The sequence below is a fragment of the Plectropomus leopardus genome, chromosome 11 (assembly GCF_026936395.1).
Source record: "Plectropomus leopardus strain MGB_pleo_1.0 chromosome 11, ASM2693639v1, whole genome shotgun sequence".
In the NCBI taxonomy this organism is placed as follows: domain Eukaryota; kingdom Metazoa; phylum Chordata; class Actinopteri; order Perciformes; family Serranidae; genus Plectropomus; species Plectropomus leopardus.
Window position 1 is genome coordinate 27896211 of NC_142186.1, and position 14299 is coordinate 27910509.

The following is a 14299-nucleotide window of genomic DNA, read 5'->3' on the forward strand; positions in this document are numbered from 1 at the left end:
ACTTTACTTTTTTGTGACTTTTAAGGTAATTTTCATGTACTTTTTAAAAACTAATTTTGTGCTATTTTTTCAGCGTTATTTCTTCTTAAGTTACTCATTGCTGCCTTTTCATGTTTTTGAAAGAAATCAAGCCAATTTGCTCAGGTGTCAAAGGGTTTATCAAAAATGCAGAGGCCACAATGGTGACATTACACACAAAAAGGCTGTTTTAGAGAAAATATCATCTGCTTCATATGGATCTAAATTTACATCCAAACAGAACGTGCCTGTTTAAGTTGTTCTGACACCTGCCCTCAAAAGCAAGCACATATGTTGGCGATGTGTGTGGCCGAATGCATTTGTATACCTAGTGCGTGTAAATGTGTACGTGTCCTTGCATGTTATAGGCCTCAGCTGTAAGCAGACAAAGAGCCAGCCATGTAGAAGAGGGTCACAGCTCAGTCAGGGTCACATTACTCACAGGGTGAGGTTACGGTAGGTCTCATCCAAAACTGACACATTCACTGACTGTGAAATAGGGGTTCGGCATTTGTGTTTTGGGTTTTATAAAAACAAATCTGTCTCATAAATCTCAGCTCGCTTCTCATATTTCTCCTGTCAGGTTTTGGATTTTGGAGGACGCCTTTAGTATGATGTCTCTCTTACTGTCTGACTCTTCACCAGCTCTCTGGGCTGCTGCTCCACGTGAACGGATGCAGGACAAGATGACCAGTGAAACATATAGAACACAGGGATGCATCTGTCCCCTCAGTAACTGGACCACTGCTCATGTGCTAGTACGGTCTACTGGTTTAATAATACTGTGACATGTGATTATATAATACAAATCAGCATGTATACTGTAGTATACAGTAGAGAGGGCATTATTTAATGTCCAAATTCGTCACGAAATCCAAGTCCCATGCCAAAGGTGATAAATCTCTGGCAGTGAAACTGTGAAATCTAACGTCAAGTGTGTTTTATTCAGTCATCACACATATTACACTAAGTACAAACAATACAAGCTATATAAACACAAACAACAATTTATGTATTAAAAGTAAAAAGGCTGAGGTAGAAGCAAAAGCTTATATATGCCAGTCCTACATTCGTATCAATGAAAACTAACCTTTAAGGAATAAAAGGAAGTCATTCAGACTTGTAACCCTCAAAACTAATTTTCTAAACCATTTTTTGAACACCAAAATTTTTGATTTTATACCGGCTTTGTTTTTTGTTCCACATTTTGACCCTTCCAACAGAAATGCAGTTCCATTTAATCTCACTTTTTTAGCTTTTGGTACAGAAAAATTACAAGAAACTCTCAAATCATAAAAAAAATCGTTGTCAAATCTCTGTCAAACGCTTAATTTTTAAAAACGGGATTAATCGCAGAATTTCTATAGTTAATAGTGATTAATAGTGTTTTTAATTGCAGGTTTCCAATTTCATTCTTTAGCATCAAAAGGCAGTTTTGATGTGCATATTGATGACATAAAGCAAGAAAACTGCATGGGACTATCATAAACTGGTCATGTCTGCAAAGGGGAGACTCATGCGTTCCCAAAGAACTAATTTTAATTCAGATATCTTGGGGTCAAAGGACCCTTGTTAAATAGCCGGTTGGTTTTCCCATCACCAAAATTTTGCCTAAATTTGGAGTGCTATTCTGCACGCTTACTGTGAAATGGGCATGACATGGTTGGATTCCCTCGGTCTCCTAGTTTCAGATGATACCAGCATCATCACTCTAGCTTTAAAACTCAACCCTGTACATCCTCTTAAAGAGGGAAAATTTGGTGATTAACTCATTAAAGCAGCCCTACTTTGTACACATTCTGGGAGTGAATTTTCTTTTTTACTCTTAACATTATTTGCATTATTTTATAATGTACCAAATCATTAAATTTCATGGTTTTGAATTTCGAAAAACAGGTGATTAGTGTGATCATAGCAACCAGTCTTACGGCCCCTTTTTTGGTAGTAAGACTATTAAATTTGTCATTATTTTAAAGTTTGACCCCCACAATTACACACAATAAGAAACACGGGGAAGTATAAGTGAGAAATTAATTATATACAGTGTCTTGGAGTTTAATATATTCCTACATTTACACAAGATTGCCACTGACTTTGAAATTTTTCCTTTAATACCGTCAGTCGGTAAAATCAACAATCAAATATTTAATTCATTGTTTGATCTACAATTTCATAATTTTTCTATCTTAGGCCCTGTCTATACTCATACAGACATTTGTAGAAACACACATTTTCCTCTATATTTTGGCCTCTTGTCTACACGCAAACACAGTTTCAGGTCATTGGAGATTTCTAAGGTGCAGATTTTTCGGAGCTATGGTTACTGTTGATCTGTTTTCACCATGGATGTTTCAAGAGAACTGGACACAGCATTGAACATGGGGCCCCATTAATTCCCATGAGAGCTGCTCAGTAGCACATTAAGCCAATATGGTTCAACTGCTATGTTTAAAATTATCCAGATGATGCCAGGATTATCGACACGATATCCGTACTGTGCAGATAACTGAGCATGCGCACTGGAGACTTACGGCGGCCGAGAGCAGCCGAGTGTGGCTAACTTCGAGTTTGGTACTCTCCTAACTTAAATAGGGATAATTTTATTTCATTTGGCCCTCTTCAACTATAAAAATGTTATTGTACCGAATGATTTTAAGATGTCTCCTTCACCATATAAGTCAATGGAAAAAGGTCTTTTTGGGCCACAGGGCCTCACATGATGGTGATATTACACTGAACGTCTCTAAAGCTTGTGTTGATTATGGACCTTTTTTAAAGCTTCTGACCAAAAACCCATTAAAAAAAACCCACTGACTTTGAGACGAGGGAACCAGAAGAGCTAAAATGCACATTTCCAGTTTTTAGGACTCATTACTGGGATTCTCCATTGTTGCTTTGTGTGATGAGCACATGTGAGAAACAACAATGACAGCAGACTACCACTTTGCATACCTGGTGTTTGCACTGCTTGGTTTAATAAGTACAATATACTTAAAGTTAGAATTGCTGCACCACTTGATGGGTGAATTGTGGCATCTGCTGCATTAAATGTTTTTTTCTCCACCACGTTAAAGTCTCCCAGAACTGCTGGTTTTGGATCAGGCCAGATCGAACCAGCAGATGGTGGCAAACCTTCCAGTAGGATTGTTGTTGATGGGGACTGAAAGGAAAACTTTTGCGTGCCCAGTGAGCTCCTTCATTGAACATTAATCAATGGTGATGAGATCTCCAGTGTGTGTTTTCAAAAAGGTAACGTTACCCTGTGCACTTTACGACCTTTGTGAGCAGGGGAGACTGCTACAGACAGCTAAAGCCGGCAAGCGTTTTGAGTTGTTTTTGTGCTCTGGTTTGGACAGAAATATTGTGTTAAATGAAGGTTGTGTGGACAGAATTATTATTTAAAACAGGAGGGAATTTTTTGTTTTCAAAAATATCTGTATGCGTGTCTGAGTGGCAGAATGTTTACTATGTTAGGATGGTAATATGATGAGAGGAGTGGGAAGTCTCACCTGTGTTAGCCAGACATTGGTGGTCATCACCTGCTCTCTTTCATGCTGCAGAAAAAGAAGACATATACATTACAAACTATGATCAGAGAGGTACCTTGGTGAGTCATTGCAGCACTTCCATCAAGCTGAAGGACGTGTGTGACAGATTTTTTTTTTTTTTATATGACATAAAATTGATGCAGCAAAGCAGAGATATCCTGACTCTTAGCGCATATAAGCTGAGTCAAGCTTGCAATATGCAACCTGATGGTGTCTTTCATTGCTTAAATGCACGTCTTGCAAACTCCACATCGCCAGTTTGCAGAGCTCTCTCCCAACAAAATACTTTAAACCCAAGCCAAATTAACCTTGGTAATAATAGGGGTTAATTTCCCAGGTGTTAAAAAACTCCTACAGGACCATAAAAGTTTAAATTATAGATATAGATTTTTAACACCTTTTAATAAGCATAAATGAAACATATTGTCATACATAAAATGAAACCCCACAGATTAAATCCATTAGTATAATATATAAAAAGTTAATGGAGTGAATACTGCAACTTTAAAGGACAGTTCATCGAAAAAATAAAAAAGCACGTATTCCCTCTTACCTGTGGTGCTTTTTATCTACCTAGATCGTTTCGGTGTGAGTTGTCGAGTGCTGTCTTCTCTCCAATATATTGGAACAAAATGCACTCGGCTTGTGGTGCTCAAATACATCTGAAAAACTCAACAGCAATGTCTCTTTTTACAAATCAAGATAATCCACAGATCTTGTTGTGAGCAGTTTCAAGTATTTTATTTTCTTTCTACTAACTTAGACTTGCCAAACGAATGACTGTACAGAGGGAAGTATACATTCACTCATGGACGAGAGACTCGCACTAATGACAACACAAGATGTAAACACTAACGCCGTCCTCCTAAAATGAGCTGTAACGTTAACCAGCTCAGTGGTGCCAGGTGAGCAAGCAGTAGATGCACGCGTCCTTCTCTGTGGTGATACAGTTGTCGAAAGCAAATAGTTCCAACATGAAACTGCTCACAAGAAGGTCTGGTTATTATCTTGAGTAACCAGGTCGTGATTTATAAAAAGAGACATTGCTGTTGAGTTTTTAAAATGTATTTTTTGGCGCTTTGAGCACCATAAGAGCTATATAGTTCCATTACATTGCAGAGAAGGGCAAACATCTCTGCAGATGATATCTCCAGCACTCTGCAACTCACACCAAAATTATCTAGACTGATAAATAGCACCACAGGTTAAGAGGAAAATACAGTATGTAGTTGTGATTTGGGGATGAACTGTCCCTTTAAGTGCATTTTTAGATCATTACTTTTACTTCTGTGAATGCAGGGCTTTCACTTGAGTAGTATTTTTTTAAATTGTGCTATTGCCACTTTTACTTCATCTTAATACTTCTTTATCACTGCCTGTCTTCAAAAAACTATTCTCAAATTCTCAGACGAGGCCTTGAGCCAAGGACTAAATGATCATCAGACTGACTTGAGGTTTCCTGGGATTTACATCATTAAACAACTTCATTTTCAGCTCTAACCATGAGACATGAATACAAATCATTTCAGTTAAGAGATCAGGAAGAAAAGCATTAGTCAGCATTAGAGCAGATTTTGCACTAATACAAATACCTTTTTAATGCAAATTATTCCACCTTTTTGGGGTCTTTTTAGTGCATAATCAAAACTAAACAATAAGTAACGCACTGGATTGTCCTCTTGCTGTTAAACGAGCCCACAGATTCAAACACACAAGCACGTGCACACTCACCACGCTGATGAGCTGGGCCAGCGACACCATCAGCTGCACGGTAACCAGCTCAGAGCCATTAGTCGCAGGACGGATCAGTTTGTTGTAGTGGGCCGGGTTTAAGAGATGCTCCACCAACCGCTCCTCTGTGTCTGCCCCGAGGCCGCCTGTAATGAGAACACATTATCATCATCATCATCTGCCTCTATCATGAGACAACAACAAAAAAAAAATGCAGCAGCCATCTGTGTCTCTCTTGGCGCTTTTTTAAAAAAGACTTTTAAACGTATCGTTTTTATATGTAGTGCAATCACACAAGAGCAGGAAAGCAGCGGTGCTGTTTGGTTTCCCTGTTTGCCCTTACTGCCAGCATTGAGAGCTGGCTATCCATGTGTATCGAGGATGCAAAGCCTTTGAACCATGGCATTACTCATCACTGCCGGCTGGAGCACGTCAGCACAGCTCGATACACACTTTTTACAAGATCTGACATCATAAGAATGAGTCAACCAGTCTGAATGTCTCTATCGCTATCCTTTCTGTCTCTATCGCTCTCTTCGTGCCTCTGCTCTGTCTCTATCTATTCTTCTCTGCTGTGTTGCACTTCTCCCCAACTGCCAGTCTTTTGTAGCTTTGGGTTATTTTCACTCCCATCTTTTACGTCCTTTCCCCTCTTTGCCCCCCCTCCTGTCTGTCACCCCTCCATCTGTAAGCAGACTGTAGTCGTATCTGTGTGAGTGGTCGAGTTTGGGCAGAGCTGTCACAACAGCACACACAGGAGGGGAGGCGTTTTTTACTGAGAGACACGGCGCATAGAAGAATAACAACTGCTCAGCACCTCCTTCCTTCCTCTCCCTCGCTCCCGCTACTCACTCCCTGCCTCTCTGGCATCTGCTTGCTCCTGCTCTGCATCTTTTCCCTCTCACAATTCCCTCACACGTTCCCCCTGAAGATAAACACAGGCTGGCTGCTCACCGTGAACTTGGAACCAACGTTGTCATATTTAAACCTGCTATTTTAAGAGACTATTAAGGGCAAAGCAAAACAAACACGCAGAAGCTGATGTGGGCAAAATTCACACGTTTGATTTATATTTTTTTCAAAATTTTAGTATGAGGCTTGAGGGGAACTTTTCAGCTGTCAAGAGAGTTCTTCCAAACATAACATGGACTCTAACAGACAATAAAAAAAGACTATAAATGGTTGATCAAAATAATTTTAACCCTTTGAAACCTGGAGCAACAACTCTTTCTTTGTGCTGCTTTCAGATGCCTTTCACAAGTATTTAAACTTTTGAACCCTGTGCATAATCATGCAATTTCTTTTAAAACATGGGGAAAAGGCAAAGAGAAACTTGGTAAAAAAAAAAAAAAAAAAAAGGAAAATTAGGAAATAGAAACAACAACAAGAAATTGTTGTAATTTTTTAAAACCTTTTTCAGATATTCTTTTAAACCTTTTTTATTTAATTTAAAAAAAAACAAATTTTCAGGTAATTTTCTTGTACTTTTAGATATTTTTTTGGTCATTTCTTCTTTCACTGCTCATTGCCTTCTTTCCATGTTTTTGAAAGAAAACAAAGACCAAAACAGAATTATTATTATTACCATTTTTACATGTGTCATCTGCACAAAACTAGAGGCTAAATTTGAGTGAAATTTAGTCAGTAGTTGAAGTCAATAAACCAACAAAATTAAGATGATTTTATTAATCAAGCACCAATGCTAAACAGTCCCTGATTCCAGCTTCTAAAATTGATTTTTTTCTTCTGTTTTAGATCATTGCTTTCACCAGGCATAAGCCCGGGGATTGTGCATTTGGTCAGATGTGTGTGTCTGTGCGTGTGAGTATTTGTGTGTATATTCACTTGTCCACAACTATCTGACAAACTGCTGCAGCCTCATATTTTGTGTGCACATGTATGACTGTGTGCTCAAGTTGTGGTGATTCATAATTGTTGAAAACCTGTTTTATTGTCTTTTGTCATTGACTGCTGACTCCTAACTCCTTATAACCAGCTGATAGTTGACAGGGCTGCATGTTTTGCAGAAATTTGTTTCCTGCCTGTTACAGACAACATTTTGGCCTTCACTGCTGAAAAACTGTCATCCATACAAAGTTTGGTCTCATTTTGAACCAAAGCATCTGCAGATTAATCTGCAGAACCCAGTATGCTGTGATCCACTAAATTTTGGCACGATAAGAGATGAATTAGTCCCTGTTTTTGTTATCTTTGCCGCCATCTTGACTGGAGCCGCAAGGGACTATTCCACCAGGTGCAGTCTGCCTGTGACCCAGTTTTGCACTGTCACTGCACGGTGTCTTGTCGCACCAGCAGCATTTCAGAGGTTTACCTGCCCAATAATGCAGAGCAGCAGATTTTGTTGGTCATTTTTCCTTGATATTTGTGCTTCTACTATATTTAAGTAAGCAGGCGTTATAGTTAAATGTTCAGGAAGGTTTTTTTTCGTCTATTTTAATTGTGTTTATTGTTTTTTATTTCATCTTTGTTGTGCTGTAGTTTACAGACAGAGTAAAGTTAATAACATTCAGAGTGGCTGTACCCAACTCAGAATTATGCCAGTGGAATTGGATTTGCCTGCAAAATATGAATATTCAACGATATGTTTTCCATACAAAGTTTTGAAGTTTGAATGAGCCTCGTGGGACAGCAGCATTCATTTAATTTAGTAAACAAGCAAACTGTGCAAACTTTTTTTGCTGACGCTAGACATCAAACAAAAACCACAGACTGTATCATGGTAAGTTCCTGTGAGCTGTAAAGAAACCCCCTCTGAGCAGGTCTCCCCCTCTTTGGGCCATTGCCTTCATGTCTGCAGCTCCCTGTACCGAAGAGTAGCACGGAAATCAAGAGCACTCCTTCAGCAGCAAAATCTGGGGACCAAAACATCCCCAGACGTACACTGCACAGAAAAAAAACAACTACTTGACTTGAAGCAATCTCAGTCTACTGCAGGTCTCTAACTGAGGATTGAAGTCCCACTATGAGCGGCAAAGATTTTTGGTTGTTTTTTAGTCATTAAACAAACAGTCATCCTTTAAATTATTATGTATCTATCTTCAACATACAGCACCTGTTAGCAGAATATATCAATCGGCTCTCCACAATGTGCCAAAGCTCTGTCAAATATAGAAAAGGTGTGGTTTTTAGTCGTTTTTTAGAGGCGTCTGAAACGAGCTTCCAATGGAATAACAAGAACTTTCTAGTGTGGCCACGGTCGTCTCCGGGGAACGCGCAGCCATCTGGTGGACGTCTGTACTCTACTGTACTGAATTCTGTATTTATACTGTAGTATTTTTTTAGCTGTAAATTGAAAAGACTTCTGTAATGGGGTTTGGGTTGTTGGTCAGACAAACCAAGCAATTTGAAGACATCATCTTTAGCTTTTGGAAATTGCGATAAACATTTCATAGACCACACACTTGACTGATTAGTAAAAAAATCACCCGATTAATCGAATAAGCAAAAATAATCACGAGTTGAAGCTCCGTTTTGTATTCAGAGATTAAATGTATAAAGACAGAGAGTGAAAAAAATATTAATACATGAAGGGAAACACAATCAAAAATAAGAACGAGTACATTTGAGATGGGATGTTGGGATTTGTTGCATTAGTGATGTAAAAATGTGAAAATGGAAATTAAGAAGCTATAAACAAACTAAACATACTCAGCTGATGTTATTTTTGCTGTTTTTCCTCTGAATGTGTTCCTGTGCTCCTCTGACACTCTGTCCTCCCCCCTGATCTCCACCTCCTCCCCCCATCCCTCTTGCCCTGTAGCGCTGCTGTGTTCACTGAGCAGGAATGATAGCCTCTGTCTCTGGATCAATGAGGACTCTATTCATGCCCCGTAAACTAAACACGCAATTCCTCCCCCCACACACCATTTTTTTTAATCTCCTGCTCTTTCCTGCGTCCCTCTCTTCCGTCTCATCTTCTTTTACACTTTCTCTGTCTCTCCATCATCCGAGCCGGCCCGCATTTTCTCCTCACTCCCCTGGCTGTCTCCCTCCCTCTCATCCTTCCTGTTATCTCCATCTCTCTGTCGCTGACAGCCACTGTCCATTTATTGCCCTTTCTCTCGCTAATCCACCATCATCAATACGCTTCCTGTCAGCACATGTGTGTAGCACTCGGGTTGTTTATTGCGCTGGTTTTATTTTTTTATGCGCATATGTGTGTGTGTCTTTTTCTGTGCACATATTCATGAGGGAAATAAACACTACTGTCTGTGCTGAGGCCATATGAGTAATGTATATTATTCCCAGAAGCACAAGGCAATAACACTGTCGGATGAGACAGAAAGCTAATACAGTTCACTTAAACAATGATGAAGCAGAAAAGGACTGCATTTCCATCAGCCATACTTATAATGCAAATGGAAGTTTCCTGCTCAAATTAACTAGACAATACATTAAGCTGTGTGCTAAAGTGTTAAAATGATAAGTTCTTCATTGTAAGCACAGTTTGTGGAATGTCTTTATATTTTATATTATGTTCATATTACAATTCCTGAAACATGTGTAGACTTATCTCTGAAAAGAAGATTTTAAAGCAAAGTCTTTGCTCAATGTTATTTGAGTAGCTGCATTGGGAAAAAAAATATCTGGATTTACGGGAAAACTCCTAAATCAAAGACCTGAAGATGACTAAGGCCAACTTTACAAGACACCAAAACAGAGTCTATGGAAAAATCAATTCACTTAACTGGATGCAAAAGAACTATATTGTGCAATGATTACAAGTTTCAACTCAAAAATCATCTGACAGCTTTTTTCCACTTCTTTCTTTGACGTTAAAAATGATATCTTAATAACTTGTTAACAAAGTTCACAGGCAGAGGGGTCTTATGGACAGATTGCTACAGGCCCAGAGGTCCAAATAGTCAGGGGCCCCTCAAGCCTTCACCTACAAAATATCACTCAAAATAACACCCCCCTTTTCACCCAAATAAGCTCATTTATGCAGGTTTTTTTAAACATGGGAACACCCACTGACAATAGGCGTAGACTCCTCTCCCATTGCCAATAGAGTGGAGCCATGTACACATGTCTACAGTGGACAAGTTGACCGTTTTTTTTCAGTGGTGTGTCACTTTTGATGACATGTTCAGGCTAGAAAAAACAGGTTAGCAAGCAAAAAAGCAGCAGGGAGGCCAGTTAAAATGTTACAGTACTTCTTTTTTTATGTATATCTCCCACTTATTAAATCTCTCTTGCAAACTTGGTGCAGACTAAATTCGCATCAATATTCAAGCTTGAAAACAATTTAAAGAGACACAAATCGACAGAAAAAAGATGCAAAATTATGTCAGAAACATAAAATTACCTCAACGAAATGAAGAACTACTTCAAAGAGACACAAAATGACCAAAAAAGACACTTCATTACCTTAAAGACACTCAAAATTTCCTCAAAGAGACACAAAACCACCGAAACAATGCACAATAACTACAAAAAGAGGCAATACAACCACAAAGTCTTTGATACTTGCTCTGACGTAGGGGAGGTGATGGGGCCTTTTTCATGTCTTTGCCCTGGGGCCAATTGTCTCATAATCCGCCCATGCTACAAATCTATATATATTTTTCCTTGATGGTAACATCGTGACAGAGGCTGATAAAATGTTTGAACAGTTTCAATATTTCCGTATCAACTCCCACACTTACTAGAATAAAAAAGTCAGGAATATGCATCCCACTACATGTGTGTTGACACAAATCTGAATGGAGACGCAGATTAAAAAAAGGATCATGCAGTCTTGGCTCTCTGAGTCTTCACATTTTCTGCTTATTTTTTACTAAAATATTTGCATGCAGGGGCTCAGGATGAAAGTCTAGACTAATATTTCACGACACTGAGACAAATTAGAGACCAAAACAGAGAGCTTTGCTGGTTTATTCTTATCTAGATGACAAGACCGATAAAAATATCCGCACACTGCAGCCTGATCACGGCACAAACATGTTAACCCGGCTGCTCATCCTCAGCACTTACTAATGCTTCTAAACAAAGACTGATCTCCCTCTTCCTCCATCTCCACATACGACACGCTGTCATGCTAAAGGCCGAGCTGAGTGGTTGTAATGTTGCTGGTAGCTCAGGTTGTATTCTGGTTGTTTTCCATTGCAAATATTGCAAACTTAATGTGACACTATGAATATTTCAGCAGGGCTCCCCATTAGACCCTGGAGCGAGGGAAGTTACACACCACCACGCACATGCAAACACACACGCGTCAGTGGCACAGCACAGGAACAGACGAGATGGTAGCCATGTTCAGCTACATCCGCTCCTCTTTCCTCCTCTTAAACAGCCAATGAGCTTAGCACCCTGGTTAACCTCAGTGTGAAGCCTTATTTTTGGAAATTCACTGCAAAACAGCCACAAAAAGACACAAAATTACCTCAAAGTGACACAAAATTACCTCAGAGAAACACAAAATTACTCAGAGACACATAAGAGACACAAAATTACCTCAAAGAGACACAAATTTCCCTCACCGAGACACAAAATTACCTCTAAGAGACACAAAACAACCAAAAATGACAAAAATCAGCTCAAAGAGACACAAAATTACCTCTAAGAGACTCTAAATTTCTTCAAGCAGACACATAAGAGACACAAAATTACCCCAAAGAGACACTAAATTACCTCACAGAGACACATAAGAGATACAAAATTACCTCTAAGAGACTCTAAATTTCTTCAAGCAGACACATAAGAGACACAAAATTACCCCAAAGAGACACTAAATTACCTCACAGAGACACATAAGAGATACAAAATGACCTCTAAGAGACTCTAAATTACTTCAAAGAGACACAGAAAGACACAAAACAACCAAAAAAGACACAAAATAACCTTAAAGAGACACAAAATGACCTCTAAGAGGCACATAAAATGACCAAAACCACCCATAATTACCTTAAGGAGACACAAAAGTACCCCAAGGATACACAGGATTATTTATTTGATAATTTAAAATCATTCAGTTGTTAAAATCTACAGCATGTGTTATTTGCAGTTTACAAAGCTACTTAGAGGCCAGAGTCCACACACGCCGTAAAGACAAATGTGGGGAAAATGAGGGCGAAGCGAGAGCTAAATTGAATTATCCCGCTAAGACTATTACTGTGATGATCTCTATTTATACAGCTTGCTCAAATGAGAAAAGGTTGGAGGGAAAGTAGGGTCGCTCTCTGCTCTGCTCTCTGACGCTCTGCCAAAGAGGCTTTTTGGCCGCAGCTGGGACCTTTTATGCTGAAATATTCTTAAATCAATAATGGAGAGATCCATTGATCTACTGGCAACACCCAATTGGCACCGTAGTGCCCATAGAGCTGAGATATTAATATTGATCCTCCATCCAGCCGCAATATCACAGCACTCCAAAAACAAAGCCATCCCGCTGTGGACTAACTGAGAGCGGAAGAAGCTATATTGTCGCCAAATTTGACAAACTCCACAGTCGAGAAAACAGTGGCCAGTAGAGGTTTTTTTTTAAATTACAAATGATAATGAGATGTACTTTTCACAATGCCAATAACGTATGAATCAATCATCAAGTCCTGTGCTTAATTCTCTTCTTACAAACAACACCATTAAACAAAAACTGTTACTGCTAATATAAACTTAATCACAAAACCATTATTAGATACAATCAGATTTTATGTTGTATGTGCAGGAATTAAAAACAAAGAGGGAAAATAAGATGCACACAAAGGAACAGGATATAATGTCACACAAGAGACACAAGATCAAAACTTGGCAAGTACTAAACTTAGACGTCAAACTAAAGAGTGTGAGTGTGCTGTGAGATAAGAGATAAAAGGAGTATTTGCAGATTGTCTAGCATTGCATCTTATAGGCTAAAGCCTGATGGCACAGATACATTTTTTTCAGTATTAGAGGTGAAACAATTGATTAGTTGACCAAAAGAAAACTATTTAAAGAATAAAATAATATTTTAAGTTTTTTTTCTAAGCAACGATGCAAGATATTCACAAGTTTTTATAAATGTTTAGACGTTCTGCTTCTGTAAGGTTTACATCATTGTAAATGAACTATCTTTGGGTTTTAGACTGCTGGCCAAATAAAAAGAGACATGTGAAGATCACCCAAGTGGCAACCTCCAGGGCTGAAAAATGAAGCTAACGCTGAAGCGCCAAAAACTGCAGTTCCTCGAATGGCCACTTGGGACTGGCTCCAAAGGTGAGTCAATCCTCATAGACCCCCATGTTAAAATGCCCAAATATACAGCACAGATAATACAGCCTGGTACAAAAAACAGTTTTGGTCTCTATAGCTGATTTTAACATTATGACATATGATGGGTGAGTTTTTATTTTTTTTAAAAATCCACTACAGAAGAGACTTGATCACTAAAATAAGTCAGAGAAAAAAAGTGGATATATCAATATCAATATTAGTTATCAGTGAAATGATTTGTTATGTATCAGCATATCAGACATCGGTAAAAAATCCAATATCGTGCATCCCTGGTCATTAAAATAATCATTAGTTAAAATCCTGATAAAGATTAAGATACAGGCAGAGACAATGACAACAGATCAATTAGATTAAAAGATCTGAATAAAAGAGACATCAGTCAGTGTTTTTCTTCAGTAAATACTTCAGTTCATATCTTGGATATCTTTGCAGTAAAAGTGTTTTAGCAATAATGTATCATGATAGCTTAATGCTAAAAGGTCTAACAAAACTCCACAGAGACTTTTTCAGGCCCATTATCACAAATGTATACTGTGGGGCCAAGCATTGATCCAACCGTCCATAGTACAAACCTAAAACACTCTTTTCTGTCTCTGGTCAACATGCCAAATTTTCAAATTATACCAAATATACAGATATTTATTTAATAGTGCAATTCAAAAAACTGCATCTAAGGTTTAAAGTTGTTTTTTTTTTTAATATCCAAGGTATAATCAAACAGAAGTTGAAAAGCTCAGAAGCTATGAAATCTGCAGGAATTTGCAGTATGG

The 14299-nt window shown here is 38.5% G+C and overlaps 1 protein-coding gene and 1 long non-coding RNA gene across 2 annotated transcripts in view; one reads left to right on the plus strand and one right to left on the minus strand.

Moving 5' to 3' along the window:
* LOC148188294 (uncharacterized) overlaps positions 1-14299 on the plus strand; it is a 48185-nt gene that overhangs the window by 11188 nt on the left and 22698 nt on the right. The window contains exon 4 of the long non-coding RNA XR_015777957.1: positions 13381-13511. This is a non-coding gene — a long non-coding RNA (uncharacterized LOC148188294). The remainder of the gene's footprint in view (positions 1-13380; positions 13512-14299) is intronic.
* Positions 1-14299, minus strand: part of chrnb2 (cholinergic receptor, nicotinic, beta 2) — a 31168-nt gene that overhangs the window by 11068 nt on the left and 5801 nt on the right. Inside the window, exons 2-3 of the mRNA XM_042489788.2 lie at positions 5298-5443; positions 3528-3572 (exon numbers count right to left, since the gene is read on the minus strand). Of these exons, the coding sequence (XP_042345722.1) occupies positions 3528-3572; positions 5298-5443 (191 nt within the window). The remainder of the gene's footprint in view (positions 1-3527; positions 3573-5297; positions 5444-14299) is intronic.